Here is a 17,114-nt window from a genome sequence, read left to right as displayed (position 1 = left end):
AAGTGTTGTCTAGTTCACATGTGAATTTTCTCTTTCTCTCTTCAAAAATAAGTTAACTACCAACTAGAAAATTTTGAAGAAAAAAAATGTTAATATATAGATTAAACAAATGTCAAATTAAAAATTTGAAGAAAAAAATAAGCTAATAGAAAGATTAAACAAATGTCAAATCAAAGTACTTATATAAAATATTTGAAATATTCAATAAAATAAAAATATATAAAGTATTTAAACTTCATTAAATTTAATTTTATATGAGTTTTCCATTAATAATAGGAAAATAAAATAATAAATTAGAAAGTGAGGGGGAGGAGATAAAAAAAATGAAAGGAGGTTCCAAATTTAGGAAGCAGAAGATAATAGCAATAGAACGTAAAGCTGTCGGCGAAACCCCAGACTGTCCCCACTCCTATTTATATACAAAGTTCTTTCCATCTCGTCCCATTCTCACCCACTCACTCCTCTCCAATGCCTGCCCACGCGCTTCCAATCCACAAACACTCTCCGCCGCCGCCCAGAGAGGTCCATTTCAGAGGCGTTCGCAAGCGTCCCTGGGGCCGTTTCGCCGCCGAGATCCGCGATCCTTGGAAAAAGACCCGAAAGTGGCTCGGAACCTTCGACACCGCCGAGGAAGCCGCCAGGGCCTACGACACCGCAGCCAGAACGCTCCGAGGTCCCAAGGCCAAAACCAACTTCACCTACGTTGTTGCTCCCCCGGTGCTCGCTGCCCCTGAGTCCCAGGCCCAAGCCCATGACCGACTCGCCAGACCGGTCGAGTTCTGGGGTCTGCCTTTGTTTTTCACTACGGAAGCAGCTTCCGGAGCGCCGGTGAGGTCGGAGTACAAGGGTTACAAGTTGGAGAACATTGCGGGTTTTGTGGTTACCAAGGAGGAGGATAAGAAGCCGTTTTTGTTCGACCTTAATCTGCCGGCGCCACTCTTCTAAAGCTGCCGGCGGATGATGTTGGCGACTATGGCCTAGTGTTTTTCGTTTATATATTTTCTTTTGATTTTTTTTATGAATTATTTTGGGTGCTACATGGCCATTGTTGTGATGTTGTACAGTTCAGGTTATAGGTTTTTGAGCAACATTTTGATTATTGCGGTAGAAACCAGCTGGGGATATGTTTAACGTTGATTTTACTGTTTGTTTGTCGTCTGTTGCATCCTTGGAAACTTATGTTAATACGTACAGTTGCATATGCTATTCCAGGTTATATGGTATATCGAACTTTAAAGTCTAAGCTTTTTGGGTCCTTCTTTCAGCACCGTAAGCCTTGAAATTAATCACTTCTGATTTACACAATGGGTGGAGAGTCATTGTGCATGAATGAATTTTGTTGCAGAAAGCTGCGTATCAGTTGTTTTTCAGTCACATGACTTTGGTTCATTCTGTGTGAGGAACGGTAAATTAAGTGAAAGCTGCTTTGGTTTTTCTCAAAATCCAATTAAGGTAATAACTTATAAACATGGGCAGGCAGAACATTTTCAGAAAAATGGAAAAATAAAAAATAAAAGGAAACTGTACGGGACTGACAACACATGTCGCCGTTGCAAAGAAATGGCATATTGTACGAGACTCCAACACTTCGCATAGCAAAAGAAATATATTTTTCTTTTAAATACTGATCGTCTTTTCTCAAGTATGTACTTTAGTCGCGTCTGAGGTTCAATGTACTATTTCAGTATTCGAGATGTCAAGATCGGCCTTTCGACAATACAATCACATTATTAATAAGTATTATACTTAAATAATAAGTAAGATACACTAAAATCAAAATTAAGAGAACACATGCTTATTTCGGTCTATTATAGTAATTCACACATCTAATAATGCAATCACTATAAATTGTAAATATAAAAGCATAAAAAATTAAAAGATAATTAATCTTTAACCTTTAATATATATTCTACATATTAATAAAAAATTTAGAAAACCAAAAAAATAAAAGCAGCATAGTGTAAACATTTTGGTGACTACTGTGGAGTCGGAAGGGTTGGAGAAGACCTTTCGAATAACCCAAATGATAACCACACTAAACTTGATAGGTAATGACAGAGACATTTCGAAAGAAGTCGAGAACCATCAAGATGATCCAGTTAGATCAACGATGCTATAATTTAGAAAGAGCTAAAAGCACTTAAGAGAAAGAATGTGGAGGAGATAAATACTTTGAGGATGTAAAATGTTGAAATGAGATAAAATCTCAAGAGCAACAGGACAGTTGTAGTATCCTTCGAGGAACCCCGAGACACTTTTTGGGCAGTTCCGGTATTCTTCCCAACTGTTCTTACCACATGGTCGCCGCTCTGCTAAGTTTATGCAACCCAAAGAGCTAAGAGCTAAGGAGTTTCGTAACAAGGTAAGAATACTAGACGACAACGGCGATAGGTTGTTGGAGAAGGAAGGCGCTTCCACCTCCACGAAGATAGAAAGAGCTACCTTAACCTCAATGTTTCATACAATACACACCGTTAAATACGGATTGGGCATGAGTTCTTGAGGAAGACTCATACACCAACTAATGCCAATCATACAAAGCATTATTGCTATCACTGTAACTATGGTCATTCCACAAAAGAATGTGTGGTCCTGGACAAGATAGAAGAGCTAGTATAAGTAGGCACCTTCATTGATTCGTCATAAGAGATTATGAAAGAGAGCCGCATTCCCCGTCAAGGGTACCCAACAATTGGGAAGATCATTAAAGGAGGTGCCTCAAGCATAGAGAAGGTAGCCGAGACCACGACCAAGGCGCACCCTTAAATGGTGTTATCAACATTATCTCAGGTGGATTTGCAGGAGGGATAATGTGCTCTTCCCAGAAGAGACACATGCAGGCGATCCAATCTGTAAACATTGTAGCTGGAAAGACCCATAGAAGCATGCCCCCCCGAATAACGTTCAAACTGACTAAGACTCTCTTGGCCAAATGCATGTCGTGGCCTCAGAAATCGTAACCGGTGGAACTTGCACCGATGTCGGAAGTCCAATAAATCTTTTTCGGGGAGCGACTGGAAGACAACTTGTCTGAGTGCAAATGGGTCAAATTCACTCGGACTTTATCCTTTCAGTTTTTCTTAGGATTTGTTAAGGGAAACAAGTGAGCAACCAAGATAGCTTGAACCGACACAAGTTCTTAACAACTTTCTTGCCAATTTTTTTCTTGACCTCAGTCTATTACTTCAACCTTAATTTATTGAAATAGGCTTTGCCATTTTCAAGATTGACGAACGTCAATATATGTTCATAAACACAAGTCAACAAATATCAAAGTATAATTAAACAAACGTCGAGATAGAAGAACATACCATCAATATAAAAAAAATCAATGATGAAACAAATATGTTTTAAGGAGTCGTGAGGTCAGATCTAATCTTCCATTGACCTTTCTAGTATACATTTACTCTTTTTAAAAAAGAGAAAAAGCTTTTACGGTTGTTTCCTTAGTTTTCTTTCACGTACATGTTATTGTACAATGAATGGGATTCAAGCTAGGAAAATGGTCGAATCTAAAATCTTGAATCTGTAGAATCAATTAGGTTTCAAACATAATATTTATTGTTATGTTTAAGTTAATTTTCGCAAAGTCTCTGCAAAGAACATTTATCGTATGTATGATCCAAGTGACATTGGATATTATAGACGAGAAAAATAGTTAAAAGAGAATACCTTACTAAAAATAGTTACAAAGAAAGATTGCTATGTAGTCTTCTAATAATAATTCTGTTTGTTTTAAATGCGTTTTTTGAAAATATTATTGACAAAGAAAGTGCTTTCATTTTTTTCAAGATAAAACATATCTCCAATCCTTTCTTGGCAAATGCTCACTGCACCCAACCCAAAATTATTTCAAAAATTCCAAAAATATCCTTTATTTCAGAAATGAAAATCCAGAATTGAAAATAATGCATTCCAGAAAAATAGATATGGAAGAGATTTTTGTGGTCTGGATATAAAAATCTGGAAAAAAAAATCAAAATCCCATTCCGGATAAAAAAATTTGGAATTGAAAAATAATATATTCCGGAAAAATTTATCTGGAAGAGATTATTGTGTTCAAGAAAAGGGGGTTTGGAATGTAATTTTATATGTACCCCATTTTTTTTAAGGGTATTTTCGTTTTTTCTCCTATGATTGGGTGTAGTGATATGGTGCAGGAAGCAATTGTCTCGTTTCTTTCTATTCTAGGCTTTCAATTTTGGGCTAGGCCCTTTTTGTGTACAGAGACTATGGAGATACGCTATAGGGAATTTCTTTTTTACCCCATGCTTTTCTCCTGCACCTAGTGGAGGTGTTTAAAAGACAAAATTAACCTTATGTATTAACTTTCCTTGTCTCAGTTGTTCTCTCTTCCAGATTACATGATCTGATAATTTCCTGAATAGTAGAATTCATTTGAGAAGGATAGTTTATAAATTATCGAATCTGAAAGTGACTTTCGGATTTAAAACTATTTTTATTATATAATTTAAAAGTTAATTTTAAAAAAAAATTCAAATTATATAATTCAAAATATATTTTTATAATAATTTTTGACTGTGTAATCTGAAATAATTTTTTAGATCTAGAAGTCACTTCTAATGGTAACAATCCAGAAATTATTCTAAAAATCTATTTTATATTGTACTATTTAAAAGTCAATTTTTGATTAATTTTATAATTTGAAGTTTTTTCAAAAATTCATTTCAAATTGTTGAATTTAGAAGTGACCTTCAAACCTGAAAGCTCATTCCAGATTGCTCAAGCCTTCCAACTATAAGAACATATTTTAATATTTATGAGGTAAGAGGAGGAAACCGTGTGGTGTGAAAAGAAATTCCCTAAACTAATAAGACAAAAAGAATGAAATTCTAACCCAATAGACTCAAGCAGTTAAGTAACCACTGGCATTGCACCACTTTGGATTTGATATTATTTTCTTATAGCTTCTTTGGCATTGAATATTATTATTTTTTTATTACAACTAAGTAGGGTGACAATGTGGACTCTCCCATTTTCACAAAATGTGACTTGGGTTGGCCTGCGCATAAAAGGAATGCGAGTTTATTTTACTTTTCGTTGTTCCATATAGGAGACAGTTTGCTGTTGAAAAATTAATATTTAATTTGTGTTTTAATTCATTTAATAAAAAAATATATAATAAAATTTAAGTATGGGTTGTTAGAAGGCTTCATTAAAAATAATTAAAGTTTTATTTTGTATATTTATATATATATATATATATAAAAAAAAAAATTATCAGAATATCTTATCAAAGTTTTGTTACAAAATATTATAAGGAAGATGACTAATCTTTTATCTTATTAAAATTTTTTCTTTATATTATTTTTTATTAACAAATTTTAAAATTAAAATTTTACTTAAAATTAAATTCATTGTCACAATATTAACTTTTTTTAGATGATTAAAATAAAATATTTCTTTTTTTAAGTATTAAATTCAATTTTTTAAAATAAAATAAAATAAATGTCACTGTAATAATGGATAGGTAAGGAATGATTTTTTAAACAGAAAAAAAAAATAATTATCTTTTTATTTATGCAGACCAGCGAGTCAACTCACCTCACCGTGTTGGCATATATGGAGCCGGACTAAGCGAGTTAGAATATTTTTTATAAATTCTAAAAGTTTCTTTTACGAAAAAAACTATTTATTTATTTATTAAAAATATTACTTTGAAAACTAAAAATTAAAATAAACTATATCATTACTGTTATCAATACAATTTTAAAAAATTTCATATAGTTAAAATTGTTTCTCTCTTCTCAACATATTATCAATCTTTATCTATTTTTATAAGAAACACGGAAACAAAACATTAAGATAACTTTTTGTGACTTTGTTTTCATTTAATTTTCAAATGCACTTATTCGACCTGATATATAATTGATAGCATGTAATTTGAAAAAAACATAAATATTACTTAAATTAAGTAAACATTAGTATTTTTGTGTATTCTGGAGAAAGTGACACAAAAGTGATGGTCAATAATTTTGTGGTTGTTGGAACGGTTGAAGAGGTGGGCCCACGCAGACACAATGTAGCCGTTGGTAGTAAGATAGACCAATGAATTATCGCCAAGTGTAAAACTTGTACCAAAGTGCTTTGACTACTGCCAGGCCTTTACCCTATCTTGCGCCTTGGGTGAACAGTGTCTGCTTCTACTTCAATAGGGTCCATGTCGTTGACTTTTTCTTTACACAGATGACAAAGTTGATTTATTATTTGTCTTTAAAAAAGGTAAAAGATGATCCACCCCATTCATTGTTAAGTTGAGTTTTTATTTTTATTTTTATTTTTTTAAAGATAAAAAATTACTTGAAGGACTCTATAATTTAAAACATATCAGTTTTCAACTTAAAAAAAAAATTATCTTGCTAGATGAATCTACATTTCAGTAAAATGTATTTTTTACTTTTAACATTTATAATTTGAAACAATTTATTGTTGGATTATTAACCTACGATAACTCTTCTCTTAATTTGAAGTGCAACAGAGCAACATTGTAAAAAAAATGTTTTCTATAGACTAAACAACAAAACGATACTTTTAATCTATTTCAATTTATTCCATTATCTTCTAATTTATTTTACTTCATCCAGCATAGACCCACAATATTGACACTAAAACTATTTTTCTCAAAAAATTATAGAAATAACAAGTTTATTGTTTATTATCATCATGATGCAATGACATAAGTCGTAGCCACGTTACAAAATGCTTGAACAATTTATAGTAAAATGAAGAAAAAGAATGACTTTTGCTTTATGGTTTCCAGGCTGGTAACCAAATTCTACACTTTCTTTATCAGGATTTTCGAAAAATTTATTCATTATTATTTTATAGGGGTCATGAAAAAAGAAAAAAGAAAATTCAATTTAAAGACCAAAAATTACAGTCGCAAAATAAATAAATAAATTGGTCCGAAAAAGACCAATTCATTTTGTGGTAAAAAACCTAATCGCAAATCAATTAATGGATGAAACTAATTTTAGTCGCATACGACCGACATTTAGTAATCAATACTCTTCCCAATTTATTATTATCAAAGTCATTTTGATTACTTTAATGAGCTAAAATTTTATTAAAAGAATAGACAAATTATTTTAATTTGTATGCATTATTAATTAAAAGTGTTACTAATAATGCGAATTGGATAAGAAACATAATTAAAACCAACAAATAGCCATAATTAATACAAATTATGGAGTTAATAATGCAGAAATTTGAAATCAAAATAGGAATAATTTCAGCTTTGTCTTCTAGGATCCGTGTTGAACATGATTTGACAAATACATGAAATCAATGTTAGCATGGTTTAAAGATTTTTTTTTTTTCGATCAGCAATAGCATGGTTTAAAGATATGTGACCACGGGAAAAGATATTTCACTACGAATAAAGAATTAATATAAGATTTAATCTAAAGGTTTAAAAACAAGTTCATGTTTAAATTATTTGATATCTGGTTATACTAACTCCAGATAAAATACAAAAAGAAGAAAATTAGAGTAAAACAGAAGAGAATGTGAATTGAAAAGATTATTTAGATTTCTAAAGTTTAATGGAGAAGTTTACTGGTGTGAGGAAACTGGTTCAGCACGAGGTTTTGAGCAATGCGGAAGTGCAGATTTGAAAGTCAGAATTTTGATTATGGTTGAGGTGTTGATTTAGGGGATTTGGTGGTTGTATAAAAGCGTAATTTTTAAAATAAATGGAAATTAGAATCTAAAATTAAAACTTATCACTCAAATTACTCGAGTTATATGTAATTCTATAAAATTTATAATTATAGAATAAAATTTAATATATAAACATAATTTTGAGAAAAAGATGAAATAAGATTAAGTTCACTCAAAATGAAGGTTTCAAAAGCTTGTGAAAACTCTAATCACTCACTCAAAAATGACTCCATACAATTTAAGAAAATTTAAAAATAAGGAAGAAAAAAATTAAAGAAAGAAAGTTAAACAAAAGTTGAATCAATAAGAAGACAAAACTTTAAACAAGACAAACAACAAAAGTATTTTTAAGACTCAAAGACACTTACTTAGACTTTAACTATGAAATTTTATGTTTTAGAAATTGTCAAAGCAAGAAGGATATGTTGGAGAGATCCCACATCGACTAGAAATGATGACATTTCATTGTATATAAGTGGGTGCAAACCTCACCTTATAAGTCAATTTTATGAGATTAAGTTAGGCTTAAAGCCCACAGGGTGTTTTCCCATTCGGCATATGATTGATATACCTCACGGTTACTCGGCCCTGACATAGCATTGGATCCACGGAGATTGCAGAACCATTTTTGAGCCCATCTTAGCGAGAATTGGTTGGGTTTATCAGGCCACCCGCTATCGGACCGTTATCGGACCACCCATAACATATATCTCCACGCACGAGTTGGTAGCCTCAGCGTGAGGGGGTGTGTAAAAAAAATTACCACACAAATAGAATAGCAATTTGAATTTTGAAATGTGAATGCACTTAACTTTTCATTGTTTTTATGGATTCAAAATTTTCGTATTCTTTCTTTATTGCTTATTTTTAATTCCCTTTTCAATTTGAAAGTGATCATTGATTGGGATTCAATTCATATGAACACTTGCATTCTATGTTTGGAATTAAATCAACCACTACTCAAACAACTTCTAATTTGTTTTTAGTTATTCACAATTAAAATCAAAATAAGCCGAATGAAATTAAGACTCCTAAAACACTAAGAATAAAATGACTCAAGAAAAAAGAAATGAAAAATTTAAATGACACAAAGAATTCAAAAGCATAATTTAAATTGCTTAATGAATAAAAAGTTGAATTGTAAACGATAAGGAATTTAAAGACTAAATTGAAATGACAGGGAATTTAAAGGCTGAATTGAAATGACAAAGAATTTAAAGTGTTAGAAAATAAAGACATAATTGAAATGTGCTGAAATTGTAAAATAGAAATCAACTCAAAAAAATTTAAGCACAAAATAACCATGCTCAGAATACCACATGATGTGAGTTGATTTTAGAATTGCACATTTTAGATGTTTTTGCTTAGATTATGATTTTGATTACCAATGATAGGTGAAACTCAGTGAAGATTGCCAATGGACATGAACTTAACCAAGTGGTTAAGTAAGTGTGAAAGTTCTCTTAAAAAATGCCAAAGAGAAACACAATTACTAAGATGATGATGATGATTGAAAAAATTAAAGCAAGACAAAGGAATGAATAAATCAGAATGAAAAGGAAGATAAAATGGCAGAACAATTAAAGAGATAATGAACAAAATAAATGAATAGTAATGGCGGAATGGACGAGAAAAGAGTAAAGAGTAGAGGAAGCTCAGGAAGTGGAAAGAAATGAAGAGGAATCACGACATTTAGAGGAGGAAGCTCCAAGATGAGTGAGGATGGAGTCGCCACTTGCAACTATCTCTGCCAAGATAAGACTCAAAGAAAATATAGGAACACTCTAGACTCACTCAAAAAGAGTTTCTTTACTTCAAAATTCAATGTGATTTACAATAGGGAAGACACCCTATTTATTGTATGAGTACCTTGGAGAGGAAGAGAGGAAGGGTAGGAGCGTAAACAACTACAAGCTTCTAGAAACTAGGTCAAATGTGAGCACATGGGAGATTCTTCTAGAATTTAGGTTAAAGGTGAACACATGGGTGATCTTTTATAAACTAGGGTTTATAGAAACCTAAGCTAGCTTATTCTTCTTCTAATTGGGCGAATGTGACCCTAATTGATTACAAATTAAACTTGTCTTAAAAATACTAGAAGAAAAATAATTGATACTCTGGCCCATGGCCGGTTGTTCTTCTCCTGAGGATCTTCTGATGGATAGTGGGGCCATGTGTCTTCACTGAGATGTTTGACTAGCCTTTAATAGTCCTTTAGGTTCGTGGTCAGCTTCTTGTAAAGTTAGGTCATATCAGAAGAAGAGAAGAGATATTAATATTGCATGTCTTGCATTTAATGCTTTTCAACATAAAAGTTCATCAGACGATATAAAAAAGAAGAACACATGCAAAGTTTCTCAACAGGCAGAAAAGGGAATATAACAACAACTTTTTTCAAGCATGTAAGAAGACATGCTAATAAGAGAAGAATAAAGAAGTGAGTCACAATTTGCAAGTGTTGAAACTATGTAAAAGTATTATGCACCCTAAAGCTTTCTAAAAACATTGTATGTGTTCATTCCCACAACATATATACTAGTAGAGAAAATTTAAATCTTTGTATATGTTGAAAGATGTTACACTCTTTAATGAGCAAAAGACAGTGATCTATTGATCACTTAGACTTTGTAATATTCTTAAACCATGAGTGAATTGTGAAAAAAATATTTAGTGGTTAAGTGAAGAGTGACTTGTGTTAAGAATACTTAGTTAAATCAGGAGTAACTTCTGTCAAGAATACTTAGTTGAACCAACACTACCTGATGTCAAGAATAGGAAGTGTTGGCTAGGAGTGACTTAATCAAAGAGTAATCATCTATACTTCAGAGTGGTATTATGCTTAGTGGAACTGATTAATCAAGAACTAGACATGGTTTATTACAATAGATGAACCAATATAAAAGTATTATGTAAACCTTCTCCTTTATCTCTATATATTGCGTGTTATTTGCACAAATGATGAATTGTTAGAACTAAAGTTGCAAAAATTATAAATCTTTCATTTTGTTAATTAAGATATGAATTCATCGTATGTGATTGTGAAAAACAAATATTTTTAAAAACACAATTCCACTGTCATATCATATCTTGTGTTTGTTCTTATTTTTCAGACATATAATAAAATTTTATTTTTAAAATATTTTAATAATTCAACGCCAACTTAGAAGTGTCACATGATTATAATATATATATATATATATATTAATTAGTGTAATGTTTTATATGTATATCAAATATATAGTTATATGTTTTATTATAACTTTTAATGTATTTTAACATTGTTTATAACTTTTAAAATATTAGTTTATTTGATTTTAAATATTTATTTATATATAAACTATTTATAATATTTATATATACAAAAATTTAATAAGAGATATAATAATTATGCCAAATTTTAATTATAAAACTTAACAAGTATGGGTTGAATTTAATGTGATTCATTTGTTTATATCTTTTATAGTTAAAATACAATAAATATTTTTTTTTTAATTTAATATTAATAGTATATTAAATATTTCACAAATGATAAATATAAAGACTAATAACTAAAATTTTAGTAGTTAAATATTAATTTAGAAATTATTTATTAATAATAAAAACTAATTTAAATATTAATAATATTTTTAATCTTTAAAATAATATTTAATTTAATTAATATAATAATTTTTTATTTTTTTATCTTTAAAATTAATTTTTATTTAATAATTTTCTAATAGTAATTTATATTATTTTCATATCTTTGTATAAATATCACGGAATAATATTGAATGAAGTTACACACTTAAGTTGGTATGGTCACTGAAAAACTATATAAACAAAATTGGAGCTAACGAATCACCTTATCAATCTTGAGACCCTTGCCAATCCTTCTGCCACTATAAGAAACAAAATCGAAGTTAACGAATCACCTTAACGTAGCCCCTTCTTAGGAAAAAATTCCTTAGTAGGATTTTCATTCACGAGCACTGACACAGAAGCATATTTTAAGCAACCATTTATCCAAAAAATTCATTTACCACAGAAACCTAACCTTTCTAGCATATAAGAAATAAACTCCCAACTGACTGAGTCGTAAGCCTTCTCATAATCAACTTTGAAAAAAACACAACTCTTCTTCTCACTTTTTACTTCTTCCAAAATCTCATTGGCTACTAACACACTATCCAGCAAATCCCTTCATTCAAAAAAAGTCGACTATCTAAGGTCAATAACTTTGCTAATCATCTTCTTCAAACGTAAAAACAACGCTTTTGAAATAATTTTATATAAGCAACCAAATAACGAAATGGGTATAAACTCGTTGAGCTGTTGAGGATTGACAACTTTTGGGATTAGGCATAAAAATGACGCATTAGATTCCCTGGACCATTTACCGTTGGTCGCGAAATCATTCACCGCCAACACCACATCCTTTTTAATAATATCTCAGTTAAACTTTAAAAAACCAAGTTAAAATCATTGGGGACATGACTTTTTAAACTATCACAACTCCAAACACCTACCCTAATTTCTTATTTAAGAAATTCACCAATCAATATCTTCTTGTCAGTCTCTAAAATGGTATTGAAAACAACATTGTCCAACCTAACCGAAAAACCATATTTTAATTTTTTTTATAAAAAAATGTATTTATAAAAGATTATCCGACTAATAATATTATTAGAATCTTTATTTTGTGTGTTGTGTCTATATAAAGTAATTATAATAGATCTTGTTACTATTCAGTCATAAATAATATGCATAATCTTAATTAAAATATAAAGTAATTATAATAGATCTTGTTACTATTCAGTCATAAATAATATGCATAATCTTAATTAAAAGTGTATTACTTAATTTTTCATACAATCTAATCTCATTATCCTTTTCATCTTATCACATTTCGTAATTGATCAATTGATATCCGATATCGAATTCTGGGATTGTCCCCGACCCGAAGATCTACCTTTTTCATATTGGTGGTTCTATGAACAATGGATTCCTTTGCTTAGTTCTATTATGATAAATTCTTATATAATTAAGTATTTCTGAAAAGTGTTCAAAAACCTATCTCTCTCCTTTCATCTGAAAAACAATTGAGAAGATCTTCATATTCTGCGTTGTAGCTTCCAACTAATTGTCACAACCTGAACCCAACACGCAGTCAAAACCCCAAAACGCCAAACAATGCTCCTTTTCTTACTTGACCGATTCATAGTTTTAGGATAAAAACAAAAACAAAAATCCTATAATACTCACAATTATGCATAGACACCCGATGGTTAGTTGTCAACTTGTCATGTTTCTGCTGCGTGGGACCCACATCACTCGAGTGCCCCCACGGGATTTCATGGACTCGCTGGCATCGCTGATCATGAACTAAACGACAGCCAAACACATCCTTTCCTTTTTATTATTATAACAACACCTAAACGACACCGTTCATGTCCAACGCAACACACGCACATGTAAAACTTTCCCCTCAATCTTCTTCTCCTTCATCGTCAAAAAAACACAATACTCTCTCTGGATCTATAATTTCATCGTCCGATTAACGTTAATCTTTCGAACTTTCGGATTTTAATCATTTTAGATGCCATGTCATCTACCTCTTCCTCGGCGCCACATTACAGTTCTTTCCCCTCGCCCTCATCATCCACCACCACTGGCCCTTACTTCATCACACGCGCCGCCACATCCGCACGCGCCGCGTTTGCCACGCGCAGACCATGGGAAGAGGTATTCGCGCTCTACTCTTTCACGCGTCCCTACTCCATCCCCGAAGCTACCATGCGCGTCAGACGCAACCTCAACCACTTCCGCGTCAACTACTTCATGATGGTGCTGTTTGTTCTCTTTCTCAGTCTCCTCTGGCACCCGCTCTCGATGATCGTGTTTTTGGTGGCGCTGGTCGCGTGGTTCTTTCTCTACTTCTTCCGGGACGAGCCGGTAGTGGTGTTCGGCTCCGCGGTGGACGATAGGGCTGTGGCGGCAGCCCTTGCGGCGGTGACCGTCGTGGCCTTAGTGTTCACCAGCGTGTGGGTGAACGTGGTGGTTTCGATTGTCGTCGGGGTTGCGCTGGTGGTGTTGCACGCTGCTTTTAGAAGCAGTGAAGATTTATACATGGATGAACACGAGGGTTACGATGGTGGGTTACTTTCGGTGGTTGGGGGTACCCCTACAAAACGAACGGGAGGGTACACCTCAGTATAGGTCACTCTTGCATTCATTGATTTTATGGAAACATTTTTACATTAATACTATACCATGTTTTTTGGTTTTGACTTTTGAGCATTTTGGTACAGTGAAATCAATGTTCATGCATTTTTAACCGAACCAGTCCGAAAGGTTATGTTATATATGTATTCTTTCTGGCTCTTCGTGAATTCAACTTTTCTCTTCTTTTGCTTAATGTGTTTTACTAGGACTGGTTTGTAAAGTATAGCGAAAGTTATTTTTAGTTCCAATTTCGGTGTATACTTTGGTGGTTGATTTTGATATGCTCTTTGCATTGTAATAGGTCATTCATGTTGTTGTTGTTGGGTAAGAATTCTTTCTATAAAGTGTAAATGTAGATAGCTTTTTAGTTTCTATTATTAAAGGTTACATGCATTTCAGTTTGTAACCAATGTCCCATTCAGTTTCATCCGAATTTAACTTTGTCAATTCAACCTTCCAAGGATTATATTCTTACAGTTTATCCTTTTCCAACATCTGGATGACACATTCTAGCTAGGTATATACTAGTTGAATAGTGATAGGAGGTTACTTTGGAACATGTTTGGTATGTCATTTTTTTTCTTTTTTGAGTAAAATAGTAAGGGTTGCTAGACCAATCAATAATGGTATGCCTAGAAGATGCTGTGCTCCTGATATACTTGGGTTGTTTCCTTCTGCAAATACTTTAAATGGTAGCAGTGTAGTGGATTTTTTTTGCTTTGGCAAAAGCGAATTGTACCCACAAACAGGTCCTTAATAATGAAATTGTGGAATGAAACTAATAAAATTTCATTTCTAAGGTACCAATTAATGATAGATGCATATTTGGAGGGAAAGGGTGGTGGGTTTTATTTTGTTTGGAGATGTGATTTGTGGATAATGAGTGGCATGTGCTGTTAGACACTGGAGAAGCGTTGTCTTTTCGGCCCCCATGTGAGTAGAGTCTTCAAATAACAACGCAAAAGCAGAACCACGGAACGCCAATGCTTTTGTGTATTTGGAACCTGTAACTCTCCATATCTCAAATATCTTGCTTATTGGATATTTTGATAGAAAAAGGGAATCAGGTCACCCTATGTTTGTCAAAAATGAATCATAACCTAATAAATGAACCACAGCCATAAGTTTTTTTTAGTGTATGGCCATTATAACGTAAGATTGATAAGAGAGTTTCACAATCATTTTCAATCTGGAATGAAATGATAATAACTTCAGTTGTTAGTCATACGCTCTAACAACCCGAGAAAATAATATATAATTATTACAATACAAATTTTATCTGCTCGTGTACATAATACAGTCATCGCAATTCACAACACAACAAGAAAAACAAGGGTGAGCTAGTAAGAATAAAATTTTATAATATACACAATTCAATCAAAAAGAGAAAAACAATTAATTTCTCAATTATTCAATCTTCTTCAAATCCCAACATAAAACGATCACATAGATCTCACATGGATCTACACATCCAGGATATTCAACAAACATATAACAACTAACAGTTTCCAGAAGACCCGTATTAAGTCAGTCCTACAAAAAACTAGCACCTGATTCAAAGATTACCAGCGAATCCAAGAGTAAGGATCAAGGTAAGTTCCATACAATTCAAGTCGTGTATCTCGTATGTCACCGTGTGCATGAACTCCTCAATCAGTTTTTCACCACCTGATATCTTAGTCTTTGTGACTTAGATCATTAGTGAAACTCAGAGATCTTTGTTACCACATAGACATCAATACTTAATACACTAACAAACATCTGTCCATACATTATCTCAAATGTCTGAATTCAATTTCATACCATTTTTATCATACAATATCATTCAAAATGCAATCCACAACATCCAAAATCTTATTTAACAAAAAAAAAACACTTAAATACTAAACCATAAAAATATAATATTTCTACAAGTTTCAAATAATATATAAACAAACAACATCCCTGCAAGATAAATTGAATATTGGAACCACGTCCCGTTCACATTCAGATCTTTTGGCCTATGGTACTATTAAAAAAATAAAGTTAACTTTCCTTACCTTAATTGCTTGTTTTCCAAGAAACTTCTAGAATTTTATCCTATCAGTTTGGATAAGCTTCAAGATTTAAGGGTCTAATGCAAGTTATCCAAACAAAACAAAAATTCAGTATATAGTAAAATAAGTTGAGAGGACCACTTTTCTCAACTGACCCCACTAAGATTGATAACTAAATCATAGAGAAAAACATTGAATAAGGGATCTTTAGAGTAAAAATGAACTTACTCTGTTTTAAAATATGATCGGGTAGAAATGTTCCTTAACTCCTCAACTACAACGTGGTGCAATCAGATTCTAAATAGATTATGTATGGAATGAGAAATGAAGAGAGAAGAGAGAGAGAGGGAAGAAAGAAAAAGGAACCGTGCATGGAGGGGGGGGGGGGTGTTGGTTTAACAAATTTGTCCTTGAAAATGAACTTATGAATAAAGAGATTAGAGTATGATGCTTGTATCTCCTCTTCAATTTCCCAAGTGGAATCTTCAAAGATGAGATCCCACAATACTTTCACCATGGAATACTTCTTCCACGGAGTTGTTTCACTTGTGAATCTAAAATTCTGATTGGCTTCACTTCAAACCACAAATTTTCTTTCACCTGGATTGAATCATACTCTAGAATGTGGCTAGGATGAGATATGTACTTTCTTAGTTGGGATACATGGAAAATATTGTGAATGTTAGCTAAGGGAGGAGGCAAAGCAACTTCATAAGCCGTATGACCCATTCTCCTGAGAATTTGATAAGGTCCTATGAACTTAGGAGTCAACTTCTTGGATTTGAGTGCTTTTCCTACACTAGTGAACGGTGTAACTCTCAAAAAGACATGCTCACACATAGAGAATTCTAAAGGTCTTCTTCTTTGATCTGCATAAGATTTTTTCCTACTAAGAGATGTTTTCAATCTTTCCTGAATCGTTTTGACCTTCTTATTGGTTTTTTGTATTAATTTTGGTCCAATTAACACACTTTCACCATCTTGAAACCAACACAAAGGTGTCCTGCACTTTCTTCCATACAATGCTTCGAAAGGAGTCATTCCTCTGCTAGCTCAGTAACTGTTATTGTTAGTGAACTCTACCAAAGGTAGAATTTCATCCCAATTTCCCAAATGATCTAACACACAAGTCCTAAGAAAATCCTCTAAGGACAGGATAATTCTCTCTGATTGTTCATTAGTCTGAGGATGGTA

At 32.5% G+C, this 17,114-nt stretch overlaps 2 protein-coding genes across 2 annotated transcripts; both read left to right on the top strand.

Moving 5' to 3' along the window:
• The first annotated feature begins 468 nt into the window (after positions 1-468).
• Positions 469-945, top strand: LOC137816046 (ethylene-responsive transcription factor ESR1-like). The gene has a single exon (XM_068619148.1). The coding sequence runs from the start codon at positions 469-471 to the stop codon at positions 943-945; it is 477 nt and encodes a 158-aa protein (XP_068475249.1).
• Positions 946-13,096: 12,151 nt separating this feature from the next.
• Positions 13,097-14,350, top strand: LOC137814270 (PRA1 family protein F2-like). Its single transcript, XM_068616902.1, has one exon. It carries the CDS (start codon positions 13,264-13,266, stop codon positions 13,876-13,878), a length of 615 nt encoding a protein of 204 aa, XP_068473003.1. The 5' UTR covers positions 13,097-13,263; the 3' UTR covers positions 13,879-14,350.
• Positions 14,351-17,114: the final 2,764 nt, after the last annotated feature.

Source organism: Phaseolus vulgaris, chromosome 1, assembly GCF_000499845.2.
Source record: "Phaseolus vulgaris cultivar G19833 chromosome 1, P. vulgaris v2.0, whole genome shotgun sequence".
In the NCBI taxonomy this organism is placed as follows: domain Eukaryota; kingdom Viridiplantae; phylum Streptophyta; class Magnoliopsida; order Fabales; family Fabaceae; genus Phaseolus; species Phaseolus vulgaris.
The sequence above is the reverse complement of the archived record's forward strand: the minus strand, read 5'-3'. Positions and strand labels throughout refer to the sequence as shown.

Excerpts from the sequence above, each read along its gene's own strand:
- LOC137816046 (XM_068619148.1), top strand. The coding sequence starts at position 469 with ATGCCTGCCCACGCGCTTCCAATCCACAAACACTCTCCGCCGCCGCCC.
- LOC137814270 (XM_068616902.1), top strand. The coding sequence starts at position 13,264 with ATGTCATCTACCTCTTCCTCGGCGCCACATTACAGTTCTTTCCCCTCG.